The 20440-nt window shown below is 38.7% G+C and overlaps 2 protein-coding genes across 6 annotated transcripts in view; one reads left to right on the top strand and one right to left on the bottom strand.

The window, feature by feature from the left end:
- Positions 1-17821, bottom strand: part of LOC149807581 (nucleoredoxin-like protein 2) — a 28188-nt gene extending 10367 nt beyond the window's left edge. The window contains exon 1 of one of the 5 annotated variants that reach the window (XM_089968348.1): positions 17698-17821. The gene's annotated coding sequence lies outside the window, so the exon portion shown is untranslated. Of the gene's footprint in view, positions 1-596; positions 698-753; positions 916-1202; positions 1302-17697 lie in introns of those variants that run through there. The other 4 variants (XM_089968329.1, XM_089968339.1, XM_089968367.1 and 1 more) reach the window with 4 other exon arrangements.
- On the top strand, positions 11322-18769 carry LOC149807582 (uncharacterized). The gene is made up of 6 exons (XM_089968318.1): positions 11322-11766; positions 12662-12728; positions 13369-13466; positions 14570-15535; positions 16501-16720; positions 17706-18769. The coding sequence occupies exons 1-6, from the start codon at positions 11378-11380 to the stop codon at positions 18684-18686; spliced, it is 2721 nt and encodes a 906-aa protein (XP_089824444.1). The 5' UTR covers positions 11322-11377; the 3' UTR covers positions 18687-18769.
- The last annotated feature ends 1671 nt before the right edge of the window (positions 18770-20440 follow it).

Genomic DNA, 20440 nt, shown 5'->3' on the forward strand with positions numbered 1-20440 from the left:
CACAGGCACTCATTTCTGCTCATAAAAAGGGAAGACTATTGCTAACACCCACTAAAATTCTCCCCATGGGGGCTCGTTACAAAAGAAATTAAGAGTATCAGTCAATATGGATAGAATGTTGGGGCAGGGTGGGGGTTTCAACATTTTCAACCTGTAACAATATAATGTGTTATACTGTTACAGGTTGGATCTCCCCAGACCACAATTAACTAACCAATACTCTTAATTTCCTTTGTAATGAACTCCTATGATTCTCCCAATCAACATTCTGAATCTGAATGTATACAGTGCAGGGTCAGTTACGACACAAAATTGCAGTGGAAGAGAGAGCCACTAAAAAGTCTTGAAGCTTTCCACTTTTTGCATGCACACAACACTGTCACTAAAATAATTCCAGTCCACAATTGTTTTTACAAAGAAAGAATTTAAATATTGTTCTGTTCTACACTGCTCAACTACGAAACATATTTGTTACTTGTTTTTCTACAATGTTCATGGTTTCAAGATTAGGAAAAGTTTTGGCTTTATTTGGTGAGAGAACTGACACTAACCCCTCAGCTACTTTACAGAGGTATATCAAACGGATCATACTACACCTCTGTTGGTAGACCAGGATCAGTTAACATTTTGGTGATGCATCCTGCTTCACTAGTTTTGTAGTCACCATATACAAATCTTGCTGTCTGGCCTTGAACCTTCTCTGCCCTATCAACATTCCTAGTGTAGTATGGATCCCAGACGACATAACTATACCCTATCAACATCCCTAGTGTAATACGGATCTCAGATGACATAACCATACCCTATCAACATCCCTAGTGTAGTACGGATCCCAGACGACATAACCATACCCTAACACGGATCTTAGTAGTGCTAGATAGGCAGTTCATCTACGTATGTGAACAACGTCGAGTTTGTCAGTGTAGTGTTTGCTTTATTGGAAGGTGAGCTGGTGTTATTTGAAAAGGGGAAGTGTTAGGTATCAATTTGGATCCTACAAAACAGGCACTTGTTTATGCTTTACAAAAGGGAAAAACTATTGGTAATACCCACTCCTCAATTAAAACCGGAACAAGGGGAGTGGGTGTGATCGTTTTCTACTTTTACCGAGAGAAATTAGTGCCTGTGTTGCACGATCTGATTTCAGCACTAGATACATTATTCCATTATGTACTATTTCGGCAAATAAATGCGTTTCTTACATAAATTTACATCACGTAACAAATTACTGGTTCAAGGTAGTGAGTGTCTTAACATTAGGCCGACTTGGCATTTCACCAGCCATTAAAAACCACATGCTTTTATTTACTTCCGTTGGCATGGAACGATGGGTATTACTAGGAATGCTAGTCTGGTTCTTCAATTATTTTAAAACGCTTTAGTTAGGGTTTTTTTTTTTTTCGTCTTTGTTTATGTTTTGTTTTTGTTTGCTTTTTGTTTTGGGGTTTGTTTTCTTGTTGGAATTTTTTCGTTTGTTTGATTTTGTTGTTGTTGTGTTTTTCTTCTGTTTTGTTTTCCGGACAAGTCTGAGGTTAGTAGTAAAAGAAAGCGAAGAAAGACATTTTAACAAAGAAATAAATGAAGAAATATATAATAAGAAAACAGAAAAAGAAATGAAAAAAATGAAGAATGTCGTACTTACATAATGATTCGTGATAAAATGAGTTTGTATTTAGAAGTTTATTCCAAAGGTTATCCGAAAAATTAAAAATGCTATAAAAAGAAACCTATAATAAATATTCAGCTAATTGCATTTATTTTAGTATTATCTTTGTCTTTTTCACTTTATAGCTTAAAACATTTAGTTATTAGTTCTATGACCAATATCCATCCACCCACCCACCCACCCATCCATCCATCCATCCATCCATCCATCCATCCATCCATTCATCTATCTATCTATCTATCTATCTATCTATCTATCTATCTATTATACCAGCTAATCAATTTAAAAAAACCGGAGAGACACTGAAAGTCAAGCGAACATGGAAACAGAATGACAAATGACAGAAAAAGAATTGTTTTAAGTGGCTTACTAAAAGATGACAGATGGAAACAATAATTTAATTAATTGTAGGGGCGAGTTACAGATTACGGCAAAACAGGCACCATTTTAACAAAACATCTCAAATTTTCTTCTTCAGTTGACACTTTACAAATTTATTTCATAAACTGCACAAAATAGACAAAAATCCCAACTTTATCTGAAATGACATAAACAAGATGCTGTAAGGTCTCAATATAGGGGAAAACTTTGCGAAATTTAACGAAACTATGGCCAAAAATGTAACGACAGACTGAACCCAGCCCGAGAATCGGACGAACAGCAGAATTACCTGCATTATGGGGGAAAAGGTGGGTTTCAAGGGTTGTCATCGCCGGGGGCGGATGTGGGAGACAAGCACCCACTTCCCTTGGAAATCTCCCAATGGCTTGTGTCTGATAGAACCTCTGGCAACCAAATCAAGCTCCAGGCCTTCACGAGTGGCGGAACCTGTTTAAACTGACTGGAGAAGGGATGACAGGCGAGCTTCTGGCGCCTCAAAACCAGACTTGGCATTGATTTCAGTGTCATCTCGGCAACTCCTACGACGCAGCTGGTGCCATGACGTATCGGCTTGTCCTTTCCCTTGGATCCATCTGCTGCGTGGAGAGGGGGGATCATCTGCATGGGCAACAGTTGATTCTCCATATCACCCTGCCAAGGCTTGCGCCCTGGAGAGGACACTCCAGCTTCGCTCCATAGCGTCGACACAACACGGGAAGCAGCAGTTTACCGGTTAAAAGTCACCGCTCGTTTGGCGTAGAGCCAGACGCCAGGGGTTACTTCTGACGGTGGGATAGACCAACATGTTTCACTGGACAGCTACCGCCCACCTCAAACTGGGCAGCCCCCAGCCAGTAAGGTGCCGTCCCGCCACAGTTCACCTGCCTTGCTGGGTGCGTAAGGCTTAAGGTACGCGAGTACCTGACAAGCGGACTGCAACTACTGCACCAAGAAATAACAAAATAAAAATAAAAAGAAGACTTCAATCCTCAAGCTAGGTACCTGGAATGTCCTGACCATGCTGACTGGGCTTTCAGATGATCTCCAGACAATCAGTGATGTTCGTAAGACTTTAATAATCAACGACGAACTTGCAAGGCTCCAGGTCGACATCGCCTCACTACAGGAGACACGACTACCAGATTCTGGGTCCCTCAGAGAAAAGAACTACACATTCTTCTGGCAAGGAAAGAGTGCAGATGAAGCCAGAGAGTTTGGTGTTGGATTCGCTGTCAGGAACACTCTGCTGGGGATGATAGAACCCTGCCAACAAGGAAATGGAAGACTGTTATCCCTCCGCCTCCACACCTCAAACGGGCCTGTCAACCTGATCACCGTGCGTTTACGCTCCCACACTAAGATCCTCCACAGATACCAAGGATGAGTTTTATGATGACTTAAACTCGCTCATCAACAAAATTCCCAAGGAAGAGAACTTGATTTTAATGGGCGACTTCAATGCTAGGGTGGGTGCCGATCATGACTCTTGGCCCTCCTGTCTTGGCAAGTTTGGCGTTGGGAAGATGAATGAGAATGGACAGCGCCTTCTAGAGATGTGCTCGTACCACGAACTCAGCATCACCAATTCATTCTTTCAGACAAAACCACAGCACAAAGTGTCTTGGAGGCATCCCCGGTCTAAACAGTGGCACCAGCTGGACTTGATCATTACAAGACGGTCAGCCATGAAGGGTGTGCTTCTTACCCGTACCTTCCACAGTGCTGACTGCGACACCGACCACTCGCTGGTGTGCAGCAAAATGAAGCTTCAGCCAAAGAAGATCCACCGCTCTAGGCAAGAGGGTCAACCACGCATTGATGTGAGCAAGACATCATATCCAGACAAGGCTGAGGAATTCACCTATGCTCTTTCCAAGACGTTTGACTCAGAACCCCCCAACGGCAGTGCCAAAGAAAGATGGGATCACATCAGAGAGACTGTATACAGCACAGCCACACGGATCTTTGGTAAGAAGCAATCAAACAACAATGACTGGTTTGAGGCTAACTCTGCCACACTCATGCCAGCCATAGAAGAGCGTCGCAGTGCTCACCTGCAATACAAGCGACCCCTCTGTCAGAAGACACTACAGGCATACAGGTCTACCAGAAGCAAAGTTCAGAGATTAGCACGGCAGTGTGCCAATGAATACTGGATTCAGATCTGTCAGAGTATCCAGTCAGCAGCAGATATTGGAAACATCAGAGGCATGTACGATGGCATAAAGAAAGCAATGGGTCCCACGAAGAAACTGACAGCACCACTGAAGTCTGCCACAGGCGATACCATCCACAACAAGGGCAAGCAGATGTAGCGTTGGGTGGAATACTACTCTGAACTGTACTCCAAAGAGAACCACGTGACCAATGATGCCCTCAACGCCATTGAAAACCTCCCTCTCATGGCCGAACTGGATGAGAAACCTACTGTAGACGAACTAAAGAAGGCCTTAGAGAAACTGTCCCTAGGTAAAGTCCCAGGGAAGGATGGCATCACAGCATAACTCATCAAGTGTGGATGTAGCGTGCTGCTCACACACCTGCACGACTTCCTCTGCCATTGTTGGGACGAGGGTGCAGTGCCTCAGGACATGAGAGATGCTAACATCATAACCTTGTACAAGAACAAAGGCGACAGAAGCGACTGCAACAACTACAGGGGCATATCACTTCTCAGCATCGTAGGTAATGTTTTCGCACCTGTCATCCTGAACAGACTGCAGGCGCTTTCTGACAGAGTTTACCCAGAGTCGCAGTGCCGGTTCCGCGCAGAGAGGTCCACAATCGACATGATCTTCTCTGTCAGGCAATTGCAGGAAAAATGCAGAGAACAACACAGACCCCTCTTCCTGGTCTTTATAGACCTCACCAAGGCATTCGATCTGGTCAGCAGAGACGGACTCTTCACAATCCTGGCGAAAATTGGTTGCCCTCCAAAGCTGCTAAGCATGATCCAGTCCTTCCACGATGACATGAAAGGCACAGTGCAGTACGATGTCTCAACATCCGACCCCTTTGACATCCGCAGTGGAGTTAAACAGGGCTGTGTCCTTGCCCCCACGCTCTTCGGCATCTTCTTCGCAGTCCTGCTAAAGCACGCCTTTGGGACGTCCACATAAGGGATTTACCTGCACACACGATCAGACGGCAGACTGTTCAACCTGGCACGACTGAAGGCAAAGAGCAAAGTGCGTGAAGTAACCATCAGGGACATGCTCTTCGCAGATGCTGCTGCTCTAGCCACCCACACAGAAGCTGAGCTTCAGCGCCTGATGGCCCGCTTTGCTAAAGCATGAGATGAGTTTGGGTTAACCTTAAGCCTAAAGAAAACAAACGTGATGGTTCAGGACGCGGACCCCCCCCCCCCCCAAGCATCATCATCAACAACTACGAACTTGAGGTGGTGAGTCAGTTCATGTACCTCGGCTCTACCATCACCAACAACCTCTCGCTCTATGCTGAGCTCAACAAGCGGATCGGAAAGGCATCAACAACTCTCTCCAGGTTGTCGCAGAGAGTGTGGAACAACAGCATGCTGACCATGAACACTAAGATCACCGTGTACCGTGCATGCGTGCTAAGCACTCTCATGTACGCCAGTGAAACCTGGACTCTGTACGCCTAACAAGAGAAAAGACTGAGCGAGTGCCTTTCACATGCGATGCCTCCGACGCATACTCGGGATCACCTGGAGCGATCAAGTAACAAACAATGAGGTGCTCGTGCGTACCAAGATTCCCAGCATGATCACACTCCTCCGCCAACGCCGCATCAGATGGCTGGGCCATGAACTTCGGATGGTTGACGGACGAATCCCCAAAGACATTCTTTATTCGGAACTCGCCTCTGGCAAAAGGTCGATCGGACGGCCACATCTCCGCTTCAAGGATGTCTGTAAGCATGACATGAAAGCCCTTGATATCGATGTCAACACCTGGGAAGAGCTCGCTCTAGGCACATCAAGCTGTCGACATGCTCTGATCACAGGTCTGAAAGCCGGAGAGGACAAGCAACGCTTGCTAGCTGATGAAAGACGATCGCAGAGGAAGAAGAAGCAGCTCCAACCAACACCTGACACAACCTTCAAGTGCAGCAAGTGCAGCAGGGACTGCCACTCCCGCATTGGACTACTTAGCCACAGCAGACGCTGCACAACCACCAACCGGGACATCTCTCATGGGCGCAGTTCCATCGTCTCTCGAGACCAACGGATGCCAACAAGGGGGAAAAGGTAGGTGGTCAACGAGAGAGAGGGAGAGAGGTGGGTATGCATACATAAAACAAAACACGAATTTTTAAGGTAAGAGGTAGTACAACGTGAACAAAAGCAAGATTGTACCAAAAGAATTAACTTCTTTTTTTATAAAAAGGTAACGTTAGTCATGAAAATCATGGGCACTGTCAGTCAAAACGTAACGTAATTCGCATCAATTTCTTCCTTTTGCGCCATAATGCTTCAAAACGGAGAGCAAATATTTCCACTTACCACTCAGTTACAACCGTATAGAATACACGAAATGAATATTTTCACAGATTCTTCTAAATCTGTAAAGAACTCGAGGCAATGTTAGAGGAAGAAAAAAAGAGACAAACTTAAAAACATTTAACGCTGACTCTTCTCAGTGTCGATTTACATATTGATATTTTGGACTAATCATTTTGTGTTGTAATTTTAAATCTCGTATCCCTTTACGAGAAAATTTCTCGACTACGTTATTTTTTAAAAAAAAAAGAAAGAAAAGAAATTAATCTTGAGTCTCTGGAACACAGTCAACATTGGTATGCAGAAACGCCCATAAAAATCATAACTATCACCAAGACCCTGAATTGCAATATGCATTAATATGTACAGGCTATGAAGACACGACCTGTAGAAAGTGTGACATAGATTATCAGAAATGGAGTATCCAGGACAAACGTGAAATGTTTGGACACAACATAAATAATTGCAACAACGCTGTATTTTATTGATACCTACATTTGATCTTGTGATGAATCTAACGGATGGACCTTCTTCTTTATGCATGATACCTCTATTGAATCAAACTATGCGATCATATGTAATATGCAAATTAAGTGCACAGGTACAAAATAAATTATCTATTAAGAAATTATCTGTCAAACCCTCGTTTTCAAAGGTATCACTGTTACAATGTTAATGGAACTATACATTTTTAGGAGATCTAGGTTACAACATAAAAAACAGGGCAAAATTTCAACCATTCATCAAAGACTCAAAACCCAACCATCTATACCAACGCTGAGAAGAACGGGATTAATAATATTAATAATAAAACCTGCAAACAAGTCTGGGATAATTTCTCATTGGCTGGTGGGGTCAGGTGAGTTCTCAAAAGAATTAAGTTCTTTACCATTGGATGGGTTAGATCAGGTTGGTTCTTTTACGATGTATAGTATTTGCGAAATGTCACGTAGCTAGTAGGAACAAAATGCGTTTTCACCCCTTATGCTTGTTTATAAATACGTTGAGACGGACAGTTTTTTTTCATTCTTATTTTGTATGTTCTAATTATAAAATGAGCCTGCAGACGTATTTCATGTTTTGTTTAGATATTATGTAATAACAAATATTTGTAGGAATATGCATTGGAATTACAAAGTGCTCATTCGACTAATATATTATTCTGCAACTATTGTGAAGTATTCAAAAGAGTTGCAGACAATGCCATTTTTATACATAAGGACAACGGGCACACCAGCACATTCGAGGATTTGGAACTCATTCGTAACATTCGATTCTTTAGGACTTCAATAGAACTTTTAGGGATTATTTTTGGATTCAATTCATAATAATGTAAGTTCCACTTAAATTTTAATTTTATGACTTTGATAACTAAATTATTTGTTAAGTTTTACAAAACTTGTTGGTTTTGCTTTTTTCTGTAAATTAGTGTATGACTTTGGGGTCGTAACAAGAGTCATACAGAAATATGTGAAATTTTAAAAAGCTTTACACTGATGACCATTGTAAATTGGCTTGATTTAAGGAACATACGTGACAAAATATTGCATAGTGGTGATTCTTAATTTAGGTAACATTCAACGAGGCATTTACATACAAATTAACAGAAAAAATAAATACGTTCATAAAATAAATATTCATTTCGTGTGTGATGTCCAGGTAAACATTCAAAACAATGAAATCAGATCAATTTTGTTTCAGACGTCAATAAAATGTCTTTAAAATCGCCTCACATCATAATAATGTCCGAAGTGACTAGTTCTTGAAAGACTGTGTTTGCATTGAATCTGATAGAGACTGAATACAAGACGTTTTTAAAAACTTCTTTGCCCAATATTTCTGTATAACAATACTTATGACAGAAGGCTGTTGCTCAATAATGAAAATGTGATAGTGATAGATGATGAGAAATTGTATAAATGGTCAGATTTACTGTTTGATGTATACAAAAGAACGAATACGTTGTCTACAATTTAATATTGTGGTAAACTTGATAATGTAAAAAGGAAGGAAACTAACATAACCGTGCTAACTTTTAACGATAGGCTATTTTTGCAATATCAGTACCGGTAATCGTATAAAGGTATAACTCCGTGATAAAAAAAAAGTTTAGAGAGAATTTATTTATTTATTTGTTTTTATTTATTTATTTATTTATTTATTTATTTATTTTGATGTCTTCTGTAGCATGGGCAAGAGAGCTTGAAACTATCTTCAATAACAATGATCTCATCATAAATTGATGCACAGCGAGCAACTGCAGATACTCTGAAACAAAACAAAGGAAACGACATTATAAGGAGACTTTAATTTCTTTTTCAATACAGTGTGCACAAGTGTCCTTAAAGCACTATGTTTCTTTAATTCGTCAACCCAAAATGTTACTTTTTCCCTTCTAATGTTATACATCTCGTGATTGTAGGATCTTAGTAAATTCAATTTCCTTGTGTTAAATAAGCAGTCTGTACATTTTTAATTTTAATTTTTTTTTATAGCACACGTTCCACCTCTTATTCCAGTGTCAGAAACATGGCATAGTACGTTGACCGATCTAATTCTAAAACCCTATAACTTCAATGCAGCATCATGAGCTAGTCCTGGTCCATTATGATTTTAAGCAGGTCTTAGTCTGTATTTATATTTAATATAGAGAGTCCTAAAATTTTCCAATATGTCACATAGCATCAACTTATCTTCATGTATTGATAGCTATATTGATCTTCAAGATGTTCGGGCTGAAAAGTTTCATGTGACAGTGCACATACCAGTACTCATCATTGGACATTTCCTGATCGACAACTGCTGGGTAATATTGTTCTATCGGTTTTAGTTGTCTCAGTCAACTTTTCGAAGCTCTCTATGTATTCGCATGCGTAAAGGTATTTTTCTCACCAGGTTCTGCCATTGCATCCTGCACAATATGCGTGAACTGTTTCACTCTCTCAGTGAACTTAACATCACGTAAATCATGAGCAGCAGTTCCCGGAAGCAGCAGTCTCTGGAGTTTGGGTGCACTTGACAGTCCCCTGAGACTTTATTTATCGCTCTTTCTCACAGTAAATCGGAATGATTGTCGCCGCTGGTTTCTAACGTCTATGAATCAAGTCAGTTACATGGTTTAATTTGAGCGCTTTATCGAAACGAAGACAGAGGCTCTGGAAGTAATTCAGCCGTATGGCATAGTGAAAGGGTTTAGGTGTACTATAGTTGGCATACGTTATAAATCTGAAGTGATGTCAACTCGTATCTCACTGATTTCATATCATACTCTCTTTAACTCGGACTAAACAACCCATTCCACCGTCGTACTGGGAAGCTCTTTCACAAACTCAGGTCATGAAATAACCCCAAATGTAGTTGTACGAATACATACAAATTTACCAAGCAAGAAGTTATCTTTGAATTTTCGAATTAAAAAAAAAATGAGAAAGAGGAATTCTGCAAGATGCATATTCCTCGTTATTTTCGCTGCGTTCGCGGAGATTGTAACGACGAAATTAAACGGTCTCGAATACATATTTCGAAAAAAAAATATGTGAGATGTGATGGATCTGATAAAGTTCACATTGGAAATCGACACAAAAATTGTTTTATCGTATTCAGTTCTTTTATTTTCAAAATTTATTTCCACTCATCTAATGTAATCTTTGAATTACTCATATATCCGACTTTCCCGTTTGAGTGTGTGCGCGTTTTGGATTTGTAAGGTAGTTTTAATAATATTTCAGTCATATCACTACGATATCTGTATTGTGGCAGTTTATAGTGATGTCTAGCACTGGAGCATCATGCCGCAGACACGTTGCATGATGTCCCACCCAGTCTCATTATGCTGACACTAGGCTGACCAGTCCTAACACTAACCTCTTAATGCTGAGGGCCAAGCGAGCCAGCTGATAGCAAAATGTTCGTAAGTCTTTGGAATTACTCGATGGGGTTCGAACCCGCACTTCCCGCATCCTAGGCGGACGCTCTAACCACGAAGCCACCGGAACGGTCATTGTCGTTTGTGTGTTGATAAAAAAAATAGCAAACTGAGAATGCAAAGAGATGAAAAAGCAATATTTTATTATTTCAGCTGACATCAATGAAGTCATTAAAATACTAACTTGAATGTTCACGATTGATCGTGGAAGAAATACAAAAGATGAAAAAGCGAAAGAATTATAGCTGACAAAAGATATGCAAGAGTGAATCATTTACGATCGAAAGGAAAGAACAAAGATATAGACTATGCTATTAGTGTTTTCTTGCGTGTGTGTTTTTGTTCCACGCTGAGATTCACAGGACAATTGAGAGGCCGTTAGAATATCTTCGTCAAGAAGTTAACATACCTGCAATTAATAAAAGAATGTAGAAAAATCTCCTAGTACAAATGAATCCCAATATCAAAAACTCTTATGAAGCGCCATTTTTTAAAAATATTTTTTAATTTTTTGTTGTTGTGTTTTTATCCAAAGCTACCCGCTTTCGATACCCACTCCAGGCAATAAGGACAGCTAGGAAAATTCAGACAATGAGGGCTTTTGTGAGACGTTGCAATCGTAATTAGGCGTGTGTGCGCTGCTGATACAAATCACCATGATTGAAGCATAATCAACGAGATGTAAATATACATTCTCCACATCATTTATTCATTACATGCCACCTTTCTCTACAATTTCTAAAGAAATTGCAAAAGCCAGGTGAATATTAATTGAAAATTGCGCGAAACAAGGTTAACGTCAGTTGTTTACGTATGACGTCACCTGTTTAACAGGACTTTCGCATTCAGCATTTTGAGACGTGAAGACGTGGTCGTCCTCCAAAATGGTGACTCGAATAGTTTCAGCTTCTTTTCATGTAGAATGGATGTAGACATAATTAAAGAGGTGTTTGATCATGTGCTACGTGATCCGTGTGATGAAAATTTCGAAACTTCTCCACAGCAACAAACAACTGACCTTGAAAATTCCGTTGACGAAATATGGATGAACGACGAGTTGACGTCACTCTTAGCAAAAATAAAGAAAAACTGCCACAAAACAAATGAACGATTTCATAAGTTTACGAGCGCAGATATTTTAGCATGTATAAAAGTTGACGACGGAAGTGAGAAAAATGAAAGCGGACGTCAGAACAAGAGAAGCCGAAGAGTGCGGTTCTCGACAGGAATGTCAATATCTGTGGACAGTCTGATCCCATGTTCCAGTGATCATCAGATGGAGGATAAAAATGCTGGACTTTACTTTGATTCGTAAGTATTTATATATTGACATTAGAGAATTAAATAATATGCCAGTTACAAAGATGCTGGGTATTACTAATTTGGAAAGAAACTGACGTACTCTTAACATGATTTTATGAAACACCGTGAGTTCAAAACTGGTTATGGAAAGTGCATCGTCATTCGTGACGTCATCGTATGTTATTATACGTTTGTCATACGAGAAAAGGATACGATTTTCTTGACTTAAATAGTGCAGTACATGTTAAAATATTTTTTTTATAAATGAAAATTGACATGGGATCTTACTTCACTTGGCATATTCACGTTTAATTCTTTTCTTGGTTTGCTATTGCACAGAATTGGATCTATGTGTTCTAACTTGATGTAAGTGGCGTGGTGTGTGATCTCGAAGTTCAGCCTGTTGCAGTGAAACTTTGTCTCTGTTTCTGTATTTGTACGTAGCAGAAAACAATACTGGTATTTAACTTCGGGGGGAATTGACATCTTGGTAACTCTTGAGGAGTGCTGACTTGAAAGTTTCCACCAACTTGGCGCTCATAACGCAGAACCTTTAGTCAATGGCCTGTATATGTCCAAATGATTTACAAAAGAGTACTTAATCTATTATTATTCTTATAATTTTTAACGAAGTCTTAGAAATGCTGTAAATATTATCTAAAATCGCAGCAATTACACAGACGACACATTTTCAGATGACATAGTCTATCGTAAATATTGCAAAAATGAAGAAAACAGAGTCGTCTCAGGGGCAAGCGATTTTCGCGTTACTGAGAATTGTACAAAGGAATGCGAGATTCTTTTGAAAAATTCTGGTCACAAAGTGCTCGAGACCTGTTGCTATTATAACCTGAGATAAATAGCTAACTCATACAAATGCTAGATTTTTATGTTTTATTTCCAGAAAACTTCCCGATATCCAATCTCTGCATATTTCTCCTTATCCTCATTTGGGCGAGGGTGAGAACAAGGTAATTGCATACTATTACATTCTCTAACTTCTCCTGTTCAACCTATTTCAATACAATTTGGAATCCGACTCTTAAGTTATTGAATTTCAGAGCACGGATCTAGGCATCACTAATGTTATGTGTTATGAAACTACTGCCGCCACCCCCACCCCAATTATATATATATATATATATATATATATATATATATATATATATATATATATATATATATATATATATATATATATATATTACAAAATAACAATTATTTCTCATTATTATAACTTACATTGAACAGTTTTATATTCCTCAATAAAACTGCTAATACAATAAAGGCAAAAAAAATTACATTACCATACAGCATGAGACGGAGCATTAGGGAAAGACTGAATACGCAATTAACTTGTCCGATGTGTTAAAACTTGCTGATATTTATAATGTTCGATAAATAAGGCTCACTAATGTGATCGATATTTACTCTAAATATTCAGATATAATGTGCTAGCACAGAGACCGAAAAATAAAACCTTGATATTATGGGAAAGGTAGATCCGGATCTATGTTGTTTGCGGCTGGATGGGAGTTGTGTACTGAGAAAACATGAATTAATTTTTAAATGTACATTTAAAGACTGGAGACTACCTCTTTTTCTTTGTAGATTATAAGTGCGTACCATGAAGATACCAAAACTGTTGGTTTCGGCAGAAAGCAGTGGGATATCTATCCGCACTTTAATAACCCTTTCGATCCCCGTTTGTAAGTACGAGTGCACGATTAAGAAGTCTGGTTCGTTTTTCATTTATGCGACTCCATACATTTCATGTCTTTATATTTCTGGTAGCGTATTCATACAAAGTGGATGCTCATTTTATTATCAAACTGTAAATTGGGAAAGAATATGTTGCTTACTTTAAACATATTTTGTTCACGTAAAGTATCATATCTGCAAATGGATTGGAAACAATGTCCTAAACTTGCAAATTCCTCTCGACTATATAAATCAGTTAACATGGCCAAGGTGACAGTGCTTTTCCTTATAGTCGTAAGAATTGCAATTGGTTTAGTACCCAGGTTGAATGTTCCCGATATTACGATTTATATCATCTATTTATTCATGTCCACTTTCCTACCTACCTACCTACCTACCTACCTACTTACATTTAGTAATAGACCAATCTTCCATGCAGGTCTTGCAAGGTTTACATGAAGAGTATGCGTTGCGAACGAACTTTTTTCTTCTTCTTCCGCAACACATGGCTATGCATTGACAACATAAAGCAAGATCCTTGTTTTATCTTTGACCCCAAAAAGATATGACATTGCAAGCAAGAGCTCCTTAAAAAGTCAATGTTTCATAAACATCTTTCACCTGGGTCGGCACATTTTAAACATGGGGCTGCGCATGCGCCTTTTGTCTTCTCTATAGTACGGTTCACAATTCTACGTTCATTTTGTTTCTTCACATAGCAGATTTCACCATAAGATAGCGTTCAACGAGAAATGCGTCTATCCCTTAAATATTATACGAAGTATAAGTCATACTTTGTATGATTAATATCGAATTCATAATTTTCATGATTATTTTTACTGCCAATATTAAAAAGATCGTATTTAAACAGGCGTAAGACATCGAGTAAGCGCATGGTTTCTAAACAACTAAAACTTCATACCACAGTCCGGGAATCCAAAGGGTAAAAGGGGAAGAACTTAAAAGACACATTGCCATACAGTTAGTACCGTTAGTGGAAAGAATGTTTCATCTTACATTATCTCAACAAGTAAGTCTTTTCCTTTTTTTCTGCTCATCTGGACATTCCACAGCTTTATTAAATTTCATCTCTGATACGACAATTTTTCAGGACATTCCAAGGAGTTGACACTTTTAATAATACTACTCAACCCCCAATATCTGAAGATGAATCCGAAAATACAACATTAACAGACAAAAACTACTTGTTAGCGATCGATGATCCTCAGGTACTTGTAGATATGTACATCAACAACTACAGCGACTACCTCCGTGACCTTCGTCAGAATTCAAGGTCAGATGACATATTTTCAGACGACATATTTTATCGTAAAGATTGCATTAATGAAGAACAAAGAGCCGTCTCAGGGGCCAGCGATTTTCGTGTTGCTGAGGATGGTACAAAAGAATGCGAGATTCTTTTTAAAAAAATCAGGTCACAAAATGTTCGAGACCTGTGGTCGTTGCCATTGGAGGTTTTCCAACCTACGATTGTCAAAAGTGAGAAGAAAAGGTCGATGCTGGAAAAAATCGGGCTCTCCTTGCAAAGTAGTACAGCGACTGCAAATGAAATGCAAGAGAAAATGGAAAAGATACATCCTGACTTTGGAAGTCAGAAACAGACGGTTCGTAAGTGCAAGTCTCAAGAGACAGGAGTAATGTCATCATCGGAGTGGAAGGACTTAATTAATAAGTCCCATTCTGCAACAGAGAGATGTTCTAGCAGCAAAGAATCTAACACCAATTACGAGCATATTTTCTCATCGAGTAGTTGCAATGGAAAGCTCGATCATAATATGCTCGGTTGCCAAGGAGATGCTGCACGAGATAGGGCTAAAGATTCAACAAAGAAGGTGGCTTCATCCAGGTTATGGGTTGGAGCAAGCGAATTCGTGCCTCATTTGCATAAGGATACCGTTACTAAACTTCCCGCAAGTCCCAGTACAACAAACTCTCCGACTTTGTACAGTATTGCTGAGGAGAAGGAATGTGATCTGGTACATTCTGTACTTTCTGATCCAGCATCGACCGAAATGAATGACACCACGTACATCCAGGGAAAGAAGCCAGTTTGCAGGTTTGTACAGAATTATATGCATTCCACCTTCCACCTAATCATAAAGAGAGTCATCCAATTAATCAAAACAACGCATGGAATGTGAGCAAGAGTAATGTTCTATCTAACAAACAAATTTCTCAAGTCAGTGTATACTCGTTTTAAAAGACAACCAAACAAAAAAAGAACGAGCCAAACATCGGAAAATACATTGCTTTATAATTTACCCTCCCAACCTATGTAATTCTTTTGAGACGTTATTGGTTTTTGAGGAAGAAATTGTGTTTCAGGCAACTGATTCACGTGATTAAGATAAAATATCAGAGAACACGTATCCCCCAATTCTTTATTTTCAGTTATCGCAGTGTACCTTTCTAAATATTACGCTGAGGTCTTATTAAGGAAATATAAGATAATAGCATACCAAATGCAGATAGAATATGTGCATGACCATAGGTGAACGTTTAAGATTCTTTAATAAATCAGTGGCTTTTTTATTACAAGTTTCACATTGCAATTGCAAACTTCTGGGGATTTCAAGAAAAACCGTCAAAACTCTTCGGCGTAACGTAAACAAAACTTTGCGTGTCTCTTCAGTGCTAATTGAAACAATCTTAATCACGAGGAAGTTTTTCCTGTACGACTCCTTTCTCACTGTGACGCCAACAATTGCTATGTTTCACAATACATCCTAATGTTTAGTTTTCGGTTGCTCAGGATTTAAAATATCGTATTTCATGTTCTTCAATGCTTATGCGTTACGCGACGTTTTAAACCACCATCTCTGCCTCCAGGAAGGATACAGGTCACACACAAGAAGGCTAACATTCATCCTTGAAAGTCCAGGGCTGGCATGCTAAGAACATGGGTGACTCTTTTATCTCTGACAATGGTTTACATGCTTGTTTCGGTTTGTCCCCTTTCCTTTATATACTTCCACCAATAACATGGACATCTACTCAAACAGATTTGTATGTATTTCGCAGCGGTGCTGAAGGAGTTCAGCAGACGCCGATAGATTACACCTTTGAGCAAAATGGAGACGAGGACAACCAGCCCTTAGCAGAGCCAGTAGGGGAATCATCCGATTCCAACACATCAGAAACTCAGCAACAGAAGAAAGCGCTTCGTCCGACATGCAAACCATTCATTCCTGCATCTCCACAGTTTAAAGAACCTAACGATACAAAATCCAATGAAGCGCAGGTTGGTTGAATAGATTTTATTAATTTAGAAAAGGAAAGAAAGAAAACACTAATTTCAGGCTTATTCATTGCTAATACCTATTTCAAAATGTGTATTTAAACAATTATATAGTAAAACAGATGTTTTAATCTAGAAACAAATAGCTCGTTTTTAAAAGAAACGTTTAATTCAAAAGTCTACGAACCGAGAAAGAGTGTATTATGAAAGACGTCATGTGAGCAATTTACTAGTTGTCTAAAATTATAGCAATTCTGTTAACCATTAGAATGTCTCAGAGAGTCCTCTTGGAGTATATTCCAATCCCCGATCTATGGATGTATTGGTTGGAGGCTATATTTTGTATGCATCACAGGAATATGAACAAAATTTAGCTTTCAATTGAAATTAATAATTAAATAAGTATTTATTACTGTTTATAAGCAGAACTGTTTAAAAACCTTCATTGTTTAAGTTTACGTTTTGATAATCATTCGCTGTATCACAGCTTCTTTAAAATGAAACTGTCTGAGTAGGTACATATAATTACTGTATCTTTCTATTGCTGGATATTCATATAAACTGTCTGAGTAGGTACATATAATTACTGTATCTTTCTATTGCTGGATATTCATATAAACTGTCTGAGTAGGTACATGTAATTACTGTATCTTTCTATTGCTGGATATTCATATAAACTGTCTGAGTAGGTGCATGTAATTACTGTATCTTTCTATTGCTGGATATTCATATAAACTGTCTGAGTAGGTACATATAATTACTGTATCTTTCTATTGTTGGATATTCATATAAACTGTCTTAGTATAGGTACACATAATTACTGTATCTTTCTATTGCTGGATATTCATATAAACTGTCTGAGTAGGTACATATAATTACGGTATCTTTCTATTGCTGGATATTCATATAAACTGTCTGAGTAGGTACATATAATTACTGTATCTTTCTATTGCTGGATATTCATATTGCTTATTTGTTACCTTTGGAGACTGCATCGGCCGAGATATTTTCCAAGAAGTCAACCCAGATGCTCAACACAAAGTACTCAGCTTTTGAAATGAATGACAGTTTGAAGTCCCAGACCCAACAGCAGCCGAAGAAGTCGATAACACAGAACCTTCAACAGAATGCCTTTCAAACCAGGCAACAGCAGATTAAGCTCAGTAACGATATTAAACAACAGAATGTTCAGTTCCAGGCAAATCAGCATCTGTCATTGGTCTACCAGCCACAGCAACAACTTCAAAACATCCAATACCAAAATAACCAGAGAACGCCAGGTATTGCACAATCACAGCAGGCACTGTTTCCATGGCGACTGCAACAGCAGCCGCAATGCCAGAATATTTGCATTCTCCAGCCTTGTCACGTGCCTGACCTAAATCCAGGTACTTCCTCCAAGCAACCAATATGGCCAACCGCGCCTGAATATGGATTTCAGAGATTGAACATGCCTGTCAACAACGGGTTTCAGAATTTCCAAAATATTTCCAATCCGCACAGTTTTCACCAGCCCACCCTTCATCTACAGCCGGGGTTTGATCAAAACAGCACAGGGAATCCGTATTTTAGGCATCCCGGGAACCAAGACATGTCACATGACACAATTCATCATGGGAGAAACATCCCTGTCATTGACGGTCAGTTTAGTACAAGATTTGAACAACCGCCGTTGCAGGCTCAGCAGCAACTTCAATCGCAATTGTTCCAGTTCGCAAACTCGGCTCAGCAGCAGTTCTTTTTTAATCCCGGCCCAAACTTTAATAGCAACAATAACAATAGCGACGATGTAGATGACACTATCAAGCCAAATGAGCTTTCTTCCGACATAACTTTTCACAATTCTGGGTTTCTCGAGAATCAAGGCTTTTATATAGACGTTCTGGATAACTATAGAGTAAACGAACTGAAAGATAACCCTAAGAAAAAACTGCGACCGATTCGGTCGGCACTGATTACAGTTATATAGAAAGATTACCATAGACCCCTCACCCTCACGCATTATCTAAATGACTCTTTGATGACCGAAATGTTGGCGCTGACATTCTGCTATCCATTAAAAGAACATATTTTTTAAAATATATTTAGAATAAATAAAAATTTATATGAGCATGAAGTTAAAGAGCATTAGTTTGTACATCACAGTATTTGCATTCTTTCTAATGTCGAACACTGTGAATATCCTTTGTTTTAGTTTAACAGAATATATTTAGACCAATTCGCTCAACCAAATTCCTTAAATTGTAATAAGACTTATGTTTTATGACCTGAGTACATTTGTGACAGTTAATAAATAGCATTAATAATCAATTCCATAATTGTCATAGAAACTGATGTGTGTGTTAGAGACAGTAAGTGCAGATGAGAAACTGATTCGAACCATATTTTGTAGTGAAGAAATAGAGTTGGTGCATAGTATGAAAGTGTGTCGAATTTCTACATATATTTCTTCTCGGACAACTCTCTCTCTCTCTCTCTCTCTCTCTCTCTCAATTTATGGGTCACTCTATCTTTCCTCATATGCTGTGAGATGTTCGAGGGATGATGATCCTGATTTACCAGCCACTTTCTTCAGCTAGTGCGTAACCACTTTATGAGGAGTGCGTTTCCCTTAATTAACATGAAGTACGTCTGTGGAACAAAAATGGCTAATAATCACCATACATCCTACTAATGGCTCAAATACTACCTATTTCAGCTACTTCATTTATTTTTAATGTAGTTCAGTTCGTCAGATCAATGGCAACTTTAAAACGTGCAATTTGCCATCAAGAGAAGAAGATATAAAATATGGACAAATTTGGAACAAATGACTACGGATGCCAGAAGTGCGTATAGGTAGCGCTCACAAGTTTCATATTTTGCCTAGGGTGTATTGTTTGTAGAAAAGTAATTTTCCGTGTTTTCTCCAGTAGTTAACCTTGCTGGCTTAAATACCTTGCTTTTGCATCGGTATCTTTAAAAGGACATTTAATTCCTTAGTTTGGTGTATGATTGATCGGTGTAATTTGGACTATAGAGTACACAGCATGACCTAACTTCAGATGTTCTCCGATGAAACAAATTCTAGCTCCGCAGGACTTCAAAGGTAAATTGCAACAAAAAAAAAAAAAAAAAAAAAAGAGCCGATACATTTTTTTAAATATATGATCTATTTTGTTATTCATTCATTGCACTTTCAGAAGCTGCTTTTGCCTACCCTGTAAAATTTGTATCCCTATTTTAATACCTGATAAAGTTAGTGTGCTTCGGACTAGCTCAGTCGGACCCATAAAGACCATACAAGTAGTATTAATGTATGACATAGTTTTGTTTCATAAGTGGCTAGCATCTAAAAAGACCTTCTGAATAATTCTCATGTAATTCTTCCACAGAACAGTATTCATTATTAACAAAGTCCCACACAGATTTAGTCCCTCCCCACCCAATGAAAAGTTAGCTATGTTAAAAAACACACATAAATGTTTTCTCAGCATAGCAACCAATGCTATGCTGAAAGACATGGGCATGAAAGTTACCACAATTTTTGCTGAGGTGTTATTAATAAATTTTACAATTCGAACAGAGATGAAACAGATCAGGGTCGCATAAGTCAAAGGTGAAAGGTCAATGGGTACAATTTTGATAAGCGAATCTGCTTTGTCATAATTGTTTTCCTGAATTGTATCACATATGAATGAAAATAGACATTTTAATATATTTTTGTTTCACTTACTGTATCAG

Source organism: Sinohyriopsis cumingii, chromosome 1, assembly GCF_028554795.1.
Source record: "Sinohyriopsis cumingii isolate HCF-2022 chromosome 1, ASM2855479v2, whole genome shotgun sequence".
Taxonomy (NCBI): domain Eukaryota; kingdom Metazoa; phylum Mollusca; class Bivalvia; order Unionida; family Unionidae; genus Sinohyriopsis; species Sinohyriopsis cumingii.